Source organism: Pan troglodytes, chromosome 7, assembly GCF_028858775.2.
Source record: "Pan troglodytes isolate AG18354 chromosome 7, NHGRI_mPanTro3-v2.0_pri, whole genome shotgun sequence".
Lineage (NCBI taxonomy): Eukaryota > Metazoa > Chordata > Mammalia > Primates > Hominidae > Pan > Pan troglodytes.
Window position 1 is genome coordinate 48254297 of NC_072405.2, and position 15486 is coordinate 48269782.

At 41.2% G+C, this 15486-nt stretch overlaps 1 protein-coding gene across 1 annotated transcript in view; it reads left to right on the forward strand.

Moving 5' to 3' along the window:
• Positions 1–6705: 6705 nt before the first annotated feature.
• Positions 6706–15486, forward strand: part of IDO2 (indoleamine 2,3-dioxygenase 2) — a 53649-nt gene continuing 44868 nt past the window's right edge. Inside the window, exons 1-3 of the mRNA XM_054656458.1 lie at positions 6706–6798; positions 7377–7409; positions 7568–7663. Of these exons, the coding sequence (XP_054512433.1) occupies positions 6706–6798; positions 7377–7409; positions 7568–7663 (222 nt within the window). The remainder of the gene's footprint in view (positions 6799–7376; positions 7410–7567; positions 7664–15486) is intronic.

Sequence of the window (15486 nt, forward strand, 5' to 3'; positions counted from 1 at the left end):
AGTGGATAGTTGCCTTGGTTAGTGTTATTATTTCAAGGATTAATCTTTAGGTTACGTTTTCTTCATAAGATGCATTAGATGACTTTTTTTTTTTTGAGACAGCGTCTTGCTCTGTTGCTCAGACTGGAGTGCAGTGGTGCAATCTCAGCTCACTGCAATCTCCACCTCCTGGCTCAAGAGAGTCTCTTGACTCAGCCTCCTGAGTAGCTGGGATTACAGGCACGCACCACCATGCCTGGCTAATTTTTGTATCCTTTTTAGTAAAGACGGGATTTCCCCATGTTGGCCAGGCTGATCTCCAACTCCTGACCTCAAGTGATCCATCTGGCTTGGCCTCCCAAAGTGCTGGGATTACAGGCATGAGCCACCACACGCAGCCAATTAGATGCCTTCTCATGCTTTTCTGTGTTCTGAAACAGATAATCTATCCGTTGATATAGCATAGCTCTTCAGACTACAGACATTTTAGGCTATAAGTTTTGAATTACATTTTCTATTCCCTTTATGCTTCTTGTTCTAGTTAGGTTTTTTATTTCTAAATATAAATATGAATTTTTGCAATTTCCCAAATGTGAACTCAACTGAAATTTTCAAGTGTATTAGCAACATTTATTCATAGCAGCCTCTTACAGTTCATTAAGAATTGATTTTTTCTTATTCCCTGTTGAAGTTTGTTTATAAAATATAGTAATAGTAATAACTATATAGAAAGTGTTCACTTTGTAGTAGGCCCTGTGTTAACTTAAACTACACTTTTTAAATCTAAGCCTCATAGTAGTCTTGGATGGATGTGGTGGCTCACGCCTGTAATCCCAGCACTTTGGGAGGCTGAGGCGGGTGGATCACGATGTCAGGAGTTCAAGACCAGCCTGGCCAACATGGTGACACTGTCTCTACTAAAAAGACAAAAATCAGCCGGACATGGTGGTGTACACCTGTAGTCCCAGCTATTCGGGAGGCTGAGTCAGGAGAATTGCTTGAACCCAGGTGGTGGAGGTTGCAGTGAACCGAGATCACACAAGTGCACTCTAGCCTGGATGACAGAGTGAGACTCCATCTCAAAAAAAAAAATAAAAAAAAGAGATCAATAAATAAAATAAATAAATAATCCTCACAATAGTCTTCACCATTTGCAAATGATCCATTTGACAATAAATGAATTCAGCACTATCATGGAAATATATTTCCAAGGTGACCAGTTTTCTCCATTTCCACTCCACTTCAGTCCACCTTCATGTAGCCCTAGGACTATTGTCTCCTCCCCTTGTTTCCTTACTTCCATTCCTGTTCAGCTGTAACACATTCTGTTCATAGCAGTCAAGTGATGCTTAAAAATGGAAATCAGGCTAGAGGTGGTAGTTCACACCTATAATCCCAGCATTTTGGGAGGCTGAGGCAGGAGGATCACATGAGGCCAGGAGTTTGAGACCAGCCTGGGCAACATAGCGAGACCCCATCTCTACAAAAATAAAAAAGAATTAGCTGTGCATGATCCTATGTGCCTGTGTTCCCAGCTACTTGGGAGGCTGAGGTGGGAAGATTGCTTGACCCAGGGAGTTTGAGGCTGCAATAAGCTATATTTGTACCACTACACTCCAGTATGGGTGACAGAGTGAGATCCTGTCTCTAAAAAACGTAAAACGAAAATAAAACCTTGATAGTCTGCTCTTTAAAACTCTTCCTACAGGGCTCCTGTGATGCTCACCTGTCTCTAGAAGGGCATGTAATAGCTCTTTCTCCTTCACTTTACTTTGATGCAATGTCAGAACAGCTTCTTTCCATCAAAACTTAAACCTTTGATTTCATTTAAAATCATCTGCTTCAAATTCTAATCTTTCTGATAGTTTAGGTTCTAATTTTTCTGATGTTAATATTGTCACCCAAGTTTCCTGTTCATATTTACCTGGTTTATTTTATTTTTATTTTTATTTATGTATTTGAGATGGAGTCTCGCTCTGTCACCCAGGCTGGAGTGCAGTGGCGCGATCTCAGCTCACTGCAACCTTCGCCTCCCGGGTTCATGCCATTCTCCTGCCTCAGCCTCCCGAGTAGCTGGGATTACAGGGACCCGCCACCATGCCTGGCTCATTTTTTGTATTTCTACTAGAGACGGGGTTTCACCGTGTTAGCCAGGATGGTCTTGATCTCCTGACCTCGTGATCTGCCCGCATCGGCCTCCTAGAGTGCTGGGATTACAGGCATGAGCCACCGCGCCCAGACTTTATTTTATTTTTTGAGACGGAGTCTTGCTCTCTTCCCCAGGCTGGAGTGCAGTGGCTTGATCTCAGCTCACTGCAACCTCTGCCTCCCAGGTTCAGGCAATTCTCCCGCCTCAGCCTCCCGAACAGCTGGGGTTACAGATGCCTGCTACCACACCCAGCTAATTTTTTTCTTTTTTTGGAGACAGTCTCACTCTGTCGCCCAGGCTGGAGTGCACTTGCGTGATCTCAGCTCACTGCAACCTCCGCCTCCTGGGGTCAAGCGATTCTCCTGCCTCAACCTCCTAAGTAGCTGGGATTACAGACGTCTGCCACCACATCAAACTAAGTTTTGTAGTTTTAGTAGCTGAGATTATAGGCTCGTGTCACCACGCCTGGCTAATTTTTGTGTTTTTAGTAGAGACGGGGTTTCACCATGATGGCCAGGCTCGTCTTGAACCTCTGACCTCAAGTGATCTGCCCATCTCAGCCTCCCAAAGTGCTGGGATTACAGGTGTGAGCCACTGGGCCTGGCACCTGGTTCATTTTTGTGCATGCTTTTATTTTTAATTTTCCTATGCTACTTTCTTAGCCAAAATTTATACTTAATCTAATCAAGCATTAATCTAACAAAGAGTTTAGTGTTCATATAAAATACCGTTTTACAAATCTGTTTTTCTTTAAATTATAAATTTGTTAAGAAAATTATCCAAAGAAATGATCCAGAAGCAAAAGGATGGCTGTGTGTCTTTTCAATATCATCCTGGAGCATTGTCTCAACCATCTCACTTTACGGTGATTTAAATATCTAGAGGTTTTCCCTTTGTTTTTTGTACTTCTTAGTATTGATTAATACTGTTGTGCTACTTCAGTCTGAAGTTCCATGTTAATCTGTAGATTTTTTTTTTTTTTTTGAGACAGTGTCTCGCTCTGTCACCCAGGCTGGAGTGCAGTGGTGCGATTCGCTCACTGCAAGCTCTGCCTCCCAGGTTCAGGCCATTCTCCTGCCTTAGCCTCCCGAGTAGCTGGGACTACAGGTGCCCGCCACCATGCTGGGCTAATTTTTTCAATTTTTTTTTTAGGAGAGACGGGGTTTCACCGTGTTAGCCAGGATGGTCTTGATCTCCTGACCTCGTGATCTGCCTACCTTGGCCTCCCAAAGTGCTGGGATTACAGGCGTGAGCCACTGTGCCCGGCTGTTAATTTGTAGATTTTTATACAGAAAAGCAGCAAAATATTTCTGTTGAGTAGAAAATATAACTCCAATGCTTATGACTGTATTCCCTATAGGACACTAACTCATTGTGTGTCTAACCTAGCAATTTTATATCAACACTATTTTCTCAAACCTCTATAAACTTTGGCTGGGCACAGTGGGTCACACCTGTAATCCTAGCAGTTTGAGAGGCTGAGGCAGGTGGATCACCTTAGGTCAGGAGTTCAAGACAAGGCTGGCCAACATGGCAAAACCCCATCTCTACTAAAGATACAAAAAATTAGCCAGGCATGGTGACATGCGCCTGTAATCCCAGCTACTCAGGAGGCTGAGGCAGGAGAATCTCTTGAACTCAGGAGGTGAAGCCAAGATCATGCCACTGCACTCCAGCCTGAGCAACAGAGTGAAACTGTGCCTCAAAATAAATAAATAAAATAAATAAATAAGTCAGAGATTGTGAATAGGATGTTGGATATACCCAAGTTATGAATTAATTAGGAGCTTGAACCCAGGAGGCAGAGGTTGCAGTGAGCTGAGATCGCACCACTGCACTTTAGCCTGAGCGATAGAGTGAAACTGTGTCTCAATCAATCAATCAGTCAATCAGAGATTGTGAGTAGGATGTTGGATGTACCCAAGTTATGAATTAATTAGGAGCTTGAACCCAGGTTTGTCTCAGATCCTCAGGGACTGAAGACTTCCAAGTGAATTATGGGTAATGTATAGGTCTATACTACTCCAAATTTACAGTTTTCAGACTTCCCTGGGTTCTCATGGACCTTCCATGTCATTTGTATGTTTAGGTTGAGGTCCCTGGTCTTTTCTCCTCTGTAATTAATTTCACACCCACCCCTATCTCAACTCACACAACTTGATCTTCACTCCCATCTGCTGAGAAATTGAGTCTATAAAAAGTGAACTCCTTTAAACTCCAGATCTTCTCCTACTGCTGCAAGGACAGACATTCCATTCTGGCTCTCTCTCTCCTCCTTTGCTTCTTCCAGTCCTTGCTCCTTCTGCATTCTGTTACTCTCCTCTCTCCTTTGTCTTCAATCTCTCCCTCTTGCAATAGCCAACTATAAACTGCTCAAGCTTCTCATTCTTAAAAGATCTCTCTGAAATGCAAATTCCCTACTGCCTTATGGCTCTCCTTCAAAAGTAATGTACATTTTCTCTATTTTCTAATTCCTCAACACACTAACGTTTGAACCCTGCTTCTATGACCCTGACCTAAATTTCTATTAAGTGTACATAGATAAACTAATATATATTTGTGACTTCCTAATATTGTTTTGTTTTTTAAAGAGGTCAATCTTACTTTAACTCTGTAATGATGCGGTTGACCTTCTGATGATTCTCTACTTCTGTGAAATCCTCTACTGTCTTGACTTTTTAATTAATTAATTTTTTTTTGAGACGGAGTCTGGCTCTGTTGCCCAGGCTGGAGTGCAGTGGCACAATCTCGGCTCACTGCAAGCTCCACCTCCCGGGTTCATGCCATTCTCCTGCCTCAGCCTCCCGAGTAGCTGGGACTACAGGTGCCCGCCAACACGCCCAGCTAATTTTTTTTGTATTTTTAGTAGAGAAGGGGTTTCACCGTGTTAGCCAGGATGGTCTTGATCTCCTGACCTCGTGACCTGCCTGCATTGGCCTCCCAAAGAGTTGGGATTATAGGCGTGAGCCACCGCACCTGGCTCTACTGTCTTGACTTTTATAGGGTCATTCTATTCAAGCTCATTGAGCGTCTGTCACTGTGTTTTTGATCTGTATTGCTGGAATCAGTTCCTCTATCTGCCTTGTGAATATTCTCCATTGTGCTAATCTAGGCTTCTCCTTTCATTTTTCATATTCCCTCACATGGCTTTATACACTCTTGTGGTTTTAACCAAAATATAGGGCTTTTACTGTAGTTATGCTTTCAAATTGTATACTTCTTTTTTTTTTTTTTGAAATGGAGTCTTACTCTGTTACTCCAGTCTGGAGTGCAGTGGTACGATCTTGGCTCACTGCAACTTTCGCCTCCCAGGTTCAAGCGATTCTCCTACATCAGCCTCCCGAGTAGCTGGGATTACAGGCATGTGCCAACACGCCTGCCTAATTTTTTATTTTTAGTAGAGACAGGATTTCACCATGTTGGTCAAGCCCGTCACAAACTCCTGACCTTAGGTGATCCGCCCTCCTCGGCCTCCCAAGTGCTGAAATTACAGGCATGAGCCATCGTGCCCAGCCCCAATTGTATGTTTCTAATATGACTTTTCTCCTGAACTTTAAACTGTGTATCCAACTTCTCAGCACAGTCATATCTTTTGATTCCACAGGTAATTTAATGTCAATATATTTAAAAATGAATTTACCACCTTTATCCCCACTCTTTGACTTTCACCTGCATTTCTGTCTCAATTCGTGTTTCCATCCATTCATTTGCTCACCTAATTCATAAACATGGAAATCATCCTCACTTCCTCTTCTTCCTAGCCCAAAAATTCAATTGTGCAGGTTATGCACTGAGAAAAAGAGCCTCAGGTTAGGGGGATAAATCAGAGATTGGTGAACTTTTTCTGAAGGGCCAAATACTAACTGCTTTAAGCTTGCTTACCATATGGTTTATGTTCCAACTACCAACTCTACTGCTGTAATGTAAAAGCAACCATAGATAGCATGTAAACAAATGAGACAGGCTGGGTGCCAATGAAAATTCACAAAAATTAATGCAGTTTACTGTCCCTTGGGTGAGAGTTGGGGGTCACTGAAATTCAGACTATGTCTTACTTGGCTAAACCACAGGCCTAGAGTGGGCCATAAATGGAGCTACTGGGCTAGTGATTTTCTTGCCTTAAGCCCCCAGCCCCAAATTTAATAATCACATCATTTTAATTTCATTTTCCAAGTGTATCTTGAATATATGGCTTCTCCTTTCCAAATTCACTGTCATTACCTAAGTTTAGTCCTTGAACAGTATTTTAAAGGCTTCCTTATCTGACTTTATATCCTAAAGTCCTACAAATTTATCTTCCTAAAATTCAAATCAAACCATGTCACCAACTTACAGAAAGGCAAAATTCATATATTCTACACACAGCACATTTCATGTAACTTTCTAGGCTCATCTTTCATCATCCTTTTGATGCAGGATTTTCTGCTCCTCAGCTCAGCGAAATCCAGGATCTTGTTTCATGACCAGGAAGAATTAGGCAGGTGGACATAGTGAAGGGTGAGGATGACGGAATTTATTAAGCAAAAGGGGAGCTCTCTGCAAAGAGAGGGGTTTCACCAGCAGTCTTCCACCTCACAATGGAGTACCAGGACTTTCACACACAAGCTGAAAAGGCTAGGCTCCTCCCCAGCATAAGGCATGAATTCCTGGTGGTTCCACCAGTTTTCCTAGTATGCATGTGGGTGTGCCCAAGCAAACCATAGGTAGTATCAGAAAAGGCAACATTTGATTGGTTAAAAGGCATTATTCAGAAAGAATCAATCGGGAAAGGGTGAGCCAATAGGGGAAGTTCTCCCTCTGGGTCACGGGTTTCATCTGGGACCAGGAGTCTGGCCTTTCAGCCTTTAGACTGTTTTAGGCTTGAAGGTGGGGTTTCACAGGGACCCTTCCCTATCTGCCTAGGCATCTGTCTGCCTCCTGCCTCTATCACTTTCTCTTGAGTTTTATATTTTAGCAACACTGAGTCATCTTTGTCCCAGGAAGCACCTACATCTGTTTATCTGCTGTCCCCTCTACCTTTACTACCTTCCCTTCTTCACATTTATACCCAAAAAAGTCACTTCCCCTCCAAAAATTGGGATCAACTGTCATATTTTTATGAATATTTCACTTTAATTCCTCACAACAGCTGACAGAATTAACTACTTCCTCTTCTTTGCAAGTTATTTGGCTCACACAGATATCAGTAATTAAACATATTTTACTGCATTGGCATATATCTGACTAATGCGTTTTTCTCCCGTACTAGGCAATATGCTCCTTAGTCATCTGTGTATCTGAGGTGAGCACAGGGCCTAACTAGCATATGGTGCATTCTCAATGTTCGTTCAACTGCATTGACTTGAATTCCCCTGAAGACTGAAATGTGAAAATAGCTACTCTCGGAAGCCCCTTTCCAGAGAGGCCTAAAATATTTACATGTTTCTATTTTAAATGCAGAAAGAACTTCCAGATCATTATAGGCCTTGGATGGAAATTGCCAACAAACTTCCTCAACTGATTGATGCTCACCAGCTTCAAGCTCATGTGGACAAGGTATTCTTCTCTTCACCCCCTCATCACATTCTGTTTTCATCATCATACCACTTTTCTTTCTTAGCCTTGTGGAAGTGTGTCAATTGTCCTGGGAAACTGTTCATTACCATTGAGCTTATCAGCAAAGCTATATCTTCCTTCCTGAAAAACAGAATGACCCCTTCGTAATCTGATACATGTGTTTTCCTAAGGTTTTCAGAGCCAGCACAAAACAATGCCTGACACATGCCAATAACTCACCAAATGTTTGTTTAAAGAAGAATCTGGGTGGGAATGATAAACTAACTAATGGACAAGGTATCGCCTAAGAAGGTCAGCTTGGAAATTCTCAGGTTCCTCATTCCATGTACGTGCTCAAGGCTCTGTTGTTACTGAGGGGGTCTAACTTGATTTTGTCCTAGGTGTTATAGAATAGTTAAATGGAGGGAATTTCTGAATTATAAAATTGGCCATGGGTTCTACAAAACATCCAATAAGCCTGTAAATTCCACAAAAGTGTTGATTAGGCTGATACAAAGGTAATTGCAGTTTTTGCCATTACTTTTAATGACAAAAACCACAAACACTTTTGTACCAACCTAATAGCTATGTAACCCTGAAAAAGGTACTCAATTCTGTAATCCCATTTCCTTATTTATAAAATGAGAGAAACTCTGGTCTCACAGTATTGTTATGGGAAGTAAATCACTTTCAAAGTGGCTCTTTTGTAGTTCTTGTCCTATAATAGCATTCAGTGTACATTCATTACTTCTCTGTAGTCTCTTCTCCATCTGTCTTAATCTATCAGTTTGGAGTACCACATAATTGCGGAAGTCCATAAAAAGTTTTCCACTCTCCAAAATTTCCCTTTGCTGATGGATAATATTTAATGTCTAGAATTACAAATTCTTTTTAAAATACTCATTGAATGTTTGCTCTGTGCAAAGCACTAGAACCTTGTAAAAGATGAGTAAGGGACTGGCTTCAATGTCTGTGAAGATAGCAAACTAAACAGAGTAATTTCTTTGCCTGATAGATAAAATGTTGTGTTGACATGACCAAAGAAATCCAAAAATAAGAAAAAAACTATCTGTAAACACAGAAAAATAGAGAAAAGTTCCAATGATGGAATAAAAATTTAAAGGATTTTTTTGAACGTATTAAGCAAATCATGTATAAAATCCAGAAATAAGTTTACAGGACCCATGTCAAGGATTTAACCAAAGCAGAGGGAGATCCCCATGAGTCCCCTTTTCCCATCTCAGAATAGCAGAGAAGAGAAGCAAGGGAAGCCTGGAACAGTTGGCAGGAGGGCAGGTTAGAATTCAGTTTGTGAATTATGAGGTCGTCTGCCGTAGGCATTTACCAGGCTTTATTTGATTTAACTGCCATAAAGGAAGAGAAGGACTTGTTAAATTGGGGCTCCTCCTAGCACAGCATTGAAACCAGTCCCTATTCCTTCTTGGCCTTTTGGCTAAAATCGAGTGTGAAATCTATCACCTAACATTTGTACTGGGTTTAGGCTGGGTGTGGTGGCTCACGCCTGTAATCCTAGCACTTTGGGAGGCCAAGGCTGGCGGATTGCCTGAGCTCAGGAGTTCGAGACCAGCCTGAGAAACATGGTGAAACCATGTCTCTACTAAAAATACAAAAAATTAGCAGGGTATGGTGGCACATGCCTATAGTCCCAGCTATTTGGGAGGCTGAGGCAGAAGAATCACTTGAACCCAGGAGACAGAGGTTGCAGTTAGCTGAGATCACACCACTGAACTCTAGCCTGGGCCACAGAGTGAGACTCTGTCTCAAAAAACAAAACAAAACAAACAAACAAATATATATATATATTAAAATACAAATTTTTACTGGGTTTAATAGTGTCTTCCTAGAAGTCATGTGCATGCATAATCTGTGAAAGTGGTCTTATTTGGAAATAGGGTGTGTACAGATGTATTCGAGTTAAGCTGAGGTGATACTGGATTAAATTGTATATGATGAGTGTCCTTACAAGAAGAGGAAAAATTAAACACAGGAACATAGACACAAGGGAAAACATCACGTGAAGATGGAGGTAGAATTGGAATGATGCATTGACAAGCCAAGATGTGCCAAGGATTGCTGGCAGTCACCAGGAGTTAGGAGACAGGCATGGAACAGAATGGAACAAATTCTCCCTCAGAGGCTCCAGAAGAAATCAACCCTATTGATACCTTAATTTGGGACTTCTATCTTCCATAACTGTGGCAGAGTACATTTCTGCTATTTTAAGTCATGACGTTTGTGGTCATTAGTTATGGCAGCGCATAAAACTAACACAGCACTCTTGGTCTCTATCACTTCTTTTTTTCTTTTTTTTTTTGAGACAGAGTCTCACTCTGTCTCCCAGGCTGGAATGCAGTGGTGCAATCTTGGCTCACTGCAACCTCCAGCTCCCAGGTTCAAGCAATTCTCCTGCCTCAGCCTCCTGAGTAGCTGGGACTACAGGCACCCGCCACCATGCCCATGTAATTTTTGTATTTGTAGTAGAGACGGGGTTTCACCATATTGGCCAGGCTGGTCTCGAACTCCTAACCTTGTGATCCACCAGGCTCAGCCTCCCAAAGCCCTGGGATTACAGGCCTGAGCCACCATGCACGGCCTCTATCCCTACTCTTAATTGCCTGGAAAATACCTAACAAATCAAGGCCAGTTTTTAGACTTTACCACCAAAGGCTGAAATTGAAACAGGAATTGTTTGTGAGAAGCAAATACAATAGTTTCCAGAGACTGAATCAGTTAGCAATTTCCTGTGAGAGGCAAATGTAATAGTTTCTAGAACCACAGATGGAGCTATAACAAAAACATGTGTTCTCTGGATCCTTTACTTGCTACAGACAACACAATAAGTGAATTTACAGCTTTGATCTTACAGTGCACCTAAGCCAACCACCTTGTCTTAGAATGTCTCAACATACCTATCCGTATCTTGAAACAAAATATATTAATTGCCTTAGACCCATTCACTCACATTTCCTAGGAAGACATGATCAGAGGGAGCTATGCAAGAAGAAATCCAGCAGAACTCTGGAAATACAATAAGAAATCCATATTAGACACTAATCTTAATAAAACTAACCTTCGTTCATGAATTTGAATAGGCAAAATTACCAAATAATATGGAAAAAATGGGCAACTCAAAAAGAAGAGGGTAGCCCACTTGGCATTCAGGACCAATGGCCTCCAATAAATGAGATGATATTAGTGCTTTAAATATTCTATTTAGTGTATCCAGTATATTGCCTTCCTAAATTAAGTGAAAGCTGATATATAAAAAGAACTATTAGAAATAAAAAACCACACACATCCCAGAACTCCTCAATATAAACCCAACAAATTCAGTAAAACATTGATTGCAAAAAATATATATAGTGACTTAGGGACTTCCTTGATAAATTTCATAAAGCATAAAGAAAAATCAAAGAGTGCAAACCATCAGAAAAATACAAATATATAAAAAAGAGCAACACAGGTGATCCAAATTTCTTTTAATGGAATCCCATAAGCAGATGGGTGGAGGAAAAGTAAAACTTCCAACATATAAGCACAAAATTTTTAGACCTTAAGAAATATTTGAGTTTTTTATATCAGAAAGACAGTGTTGGGGTGAGGGTTGGGGGGCACATGTAAATACTCAGATGAAATTGTGAATTTTCTAGGGTAAAGAAATCTGCATATTCATAGAAAACAAAAATGAAAAATAGTTTATTTACAGAGTAAATACATACGACTGTTTACCTGTAATGCTAAATATTAAAAGACAGTTTCTTTTCTTTTTTTTGAGACAGAGTTTCACTCTTGTCGCCCAGGCTGGAGTGCAGTGGTGCTATATCGACTCACTGCAACCTCTGCCTCTGGGTTCAAGCAATTGTCCTGCCTCAGCTTCCCGAGTAGCTGGGATTACAGGCACCCGCCACCACATCCAGCTAATTTTTGTATTTTTATTAGAGACGGGGTTTCACCATGTTGGCCAGGCTGGTCTCAAACTCCTGACCTCAGGTGATCCACCCGCCTTGGCCTCCCAAAGTGCTGGGATTACAGGCGTGAGCCACCGTGCTGGCCTAAAAGACAATTTCATACCTATTTGTATGGCTAATTTTTTAAAAATCTGGCCATATCAAAATACTGAAGAGGACATATAGCAATAGAGACTTTCATTCATTGCTGGTTGAAATGCAAAATGGTACAGCCAGTTTGAAAACTAGCTTGGCAGATTCTTATAAAATGAAACATAGATTTACCATGCAACTCAGCAATAGCATTCCTAAGCATTTATCCAAGTAAATGGAAAATGTACGTTCCCAGAAAAAAAATCCATATGTGAATGTTTATAACAGCTTTATTCATAATCACCAAAAAAAAAAAAAAAAAAAAAAAACTTGAAGAAAACAGGATATCCCTCAACCGGGGAATGAATAAACCAAATTATAGTAATTGTAAATTGTGGGATGGGTAGTGGAATAGTATTCAGCGATACAAATGATTGAGCAATTAATTTGTGCAATGACAGGGATGAACCTTAAATACATTTACCTAAATGAAAGATGTCAGGCCTATATTGTATGATTCTTTTCAAATGACTTTTTAGAAAAGGCAAAACTAGAAGGATTAAATATAGCTTTATGGTTACTAGAGACAGGTAAGGAGTGGGTAGTTGATTGCAAAGGTAATATATAGGGGAATGTTTAGCATGATCAAACTGTTTTATATGGCACTCAGGTGATGGATATATGGCTCTAGGCACTGAAAAACCCATGGAATTGTATGTCACAAAGAATGGACTTTCATGTATGCAAATTTTAAAAAATAAACCAGAAAATTGGGAGAATACTAGGATGCAATGCAGACTGTGACAAATAAAACTAACTGGACTCTCAGCAAACTAACACAGTAACAGAACACCAAACACCGCATGTTCTTACTTGTAAGTGGGAGTTGAACAATGAGAACACAAGGACACAGGGAGGGGAACATCACACACCGGGGCCTGTTGTGGGGTGGGGGGGCTAGGGGAGGGAGAGCATTAGGACAAATACCTAAAGCATGAGGGGCTTAAAACCTAGATGATGGGTTGACAGGCGCAGCAAACCACCATGGCACATGTATACATATATAACAAACCTGCACATTCTGCACATGTATCCCAGAACTTAAAGCAAATTTTTAAAAAAGTAAAAAAAAAACAAAAAAAACCCCACCTAACTGGACTACAAATGCACTATATAACTTCGATGAAGAGAGTGGGGAGAAGGGAAAGGAATGGACTTAAATTACTCCAGAAAATAGTGTTGTGTTGTGACTAGAATCTATAAGGCTTACGGTAAATGAAACTTTACAGGATCACTATACTCTAATTGGTAAATCAGTTTTTCATGGGGTGCGGGTGAACAGTTGTGAAACTGCTTTACATGTAGTCATACCTTTGTGTTTTGCAGATATTTCAATTTTTACAAATTGAAGATTCGTAGCAACCTTGCATCAAGCAAGTCTGTCAACCCCATTTTTCCAATAGTGTGTACGCATTTGGTGTCTGTGTGTCATATTTTGATAATTCTAACAATAGTTAAAACTTTTTCTTTACTATTACATCTGTTACAGTGATCTGTGATCAGTGATCTTTAATGTTACCATCATAATTGTTTTGAAGGTGCCATAAACTGTGCCCCTATAAGTCCTGAAACTTAATTGATAAATGTATGTGTTCTGACTGCTCCACTGACCAGCCATTGCCCCATCTCTCTCCCCCTCCTCAGGCCTCCTCATTTCCTGAGACATAATAATATTGAAATTAGGCCAATTAATAATCCTACACTGGCCTCTAAGTGTTCAAGTGAAAGGAGTTGCATGTCTCTCACTTTAAAAATCTAAAACTAGAGGCTGGTCATGGTGGCTCAGGCCTCTAATCCCAGCACTTTGGGAAGCCAAGGCGGGGAGATCACCTGAGGTCAGGACTTCGAGACCAGCCTGGCCAACATGGCGAAACTCTGTCTTGACTAAAAATGCAAAAATTAGCCGGGCATGGTGGTGCACACCTGTAATCCTAGCTACTCAGGAGACTGAGGCAGAACAATCGTTTGAACCCTGGAGATGGAGGTTGCAGTGAGCCTAGATTGTGCGATTACACCCCAGCCTGGGCAACAAGAGTAAAACTCCTTCTCAAGAAAAAAAAAAAAAAAAATCTAAAGCTAGAAATGATTAAGCTTGGTGAGAAAGTCATGTCAAAACCAGATAGGCTTAAAGCTGGGCCTCTTTTGCCAAACAGCCAAGCTGGGAGTGCAAAGGAAAAGCTTTTGAAGAAAATTAAAAGTGCTACTCCAGTGAACATACGAATGATAAGAAAGCAAAAGAGCCTTATTGCTGGTATAGAGGAAGTTTGAGTATTTTGGATAGAAGATCAAACCAGCCACAACTTCCCTTAAACCAAAGCCTAATTCAAAGAAAGGCCCTAACTCTCTTCAATTCTACAAAGTCTGAGAGGGGTGAAGAAGCTGTAGAAAAAAAGTTTGAAACCAGCAGAATCTGGTTCATGAAGTATGAGGCTAGAAGCCATCTCCACAACATAAAAGTGCAAGGTGAAGCAGCAAGTGCTGATGGAGAAGCTGCAGCTAATTATCCAGAAGATCCAGCTAAAATCATCAATGAAGGTGGCTACATTTATTTTTTATTTTTATTATTTATTAATTTATTTATTTTGAGACAAAGTCTTGTTCTGTCCCCCAGGCTGGAGTGCGGAGGCATGATGTTGGCTCACTGCAACCTCCACCTCCTAGGTTCAAGCAATTCTCCTGCCTCAGCCTCCCAGTATCTGGGATTACAGGCATCTGCCACAACGCCTGACTAATTTTTGTATCTTTGGTAGAGACGGGGTTTCACCACATTGGCCAGGCTGGTCTTGAACTCCTGACCTCAGGTGATCCACCCGCTTTGGCCTCCCAAAAAGCTGGATTACAGGCATGAGCCACCACGCCTGGCCAGTGGCTACATTTAAAAATAGGTGTTCAACGCAGACAAAACCATCTTTTATTGGAAGAAGATTCCAACCAGGACTTTTTTTTTTTTTTTTTGAGACAGAGTCTCACTCTGTCGCCAGGCTGGAGTGCACTGGTGCGATCTCAGCTCACTGCAACCTCTGCCTCCCGGGTTCAAGTGATTCCCCTGCCTCAGCCTCCTGAGTAGCTGGGACCACAGGCACGTGCCACCATGCCCAGCTAATTTTTGCAGTTTTAGTAGAGGCGGGGTTTCACCATGTTGGCCAAGATGGTCTCTATCTCTGACCTCGTGATCCACCCCCCTTGGCCTCCCAAAGTGCTGGGATTACAGGTGTGAGCCACTGCGCCCGGTCCAGGACTTTCATAGTTAGAAAAAAGTCAATGCCTAGCTTGAAAGGACAGGCTGACTCTCTTGTTAGGGGCTAGTGCAGCTGGTGACTTTATGTTGAAGCCAGTGCTCATTTACCATTCCCGAAATCTTAGGGCCCTTACCAGCTATGCTAAATCTACTCTGCCTGTGCTCTGTAAATGGACAATAAGGCCTGGATGATGGCATATCTATTTACAGCATGCTTTACTGAATACTTTAAGCTCACTGTTGTGACCTACTGCTCAGAAAAAAATATTCCTTTCAAAATATTACTGCTTATTAACAATGCCTCTGGTCACCCAAGAGCTCTAATGGAGATATACAGGAAATAAATGTTGTTTTCATGTCTGCTAACACATTTGTTCTGCAACCTATGGATCAAGGGGTCATTTTGGCTTTCAAGTCTTATTATTTAAGAACTATACTTTGTAAGGCTATTCCTGACACAGATA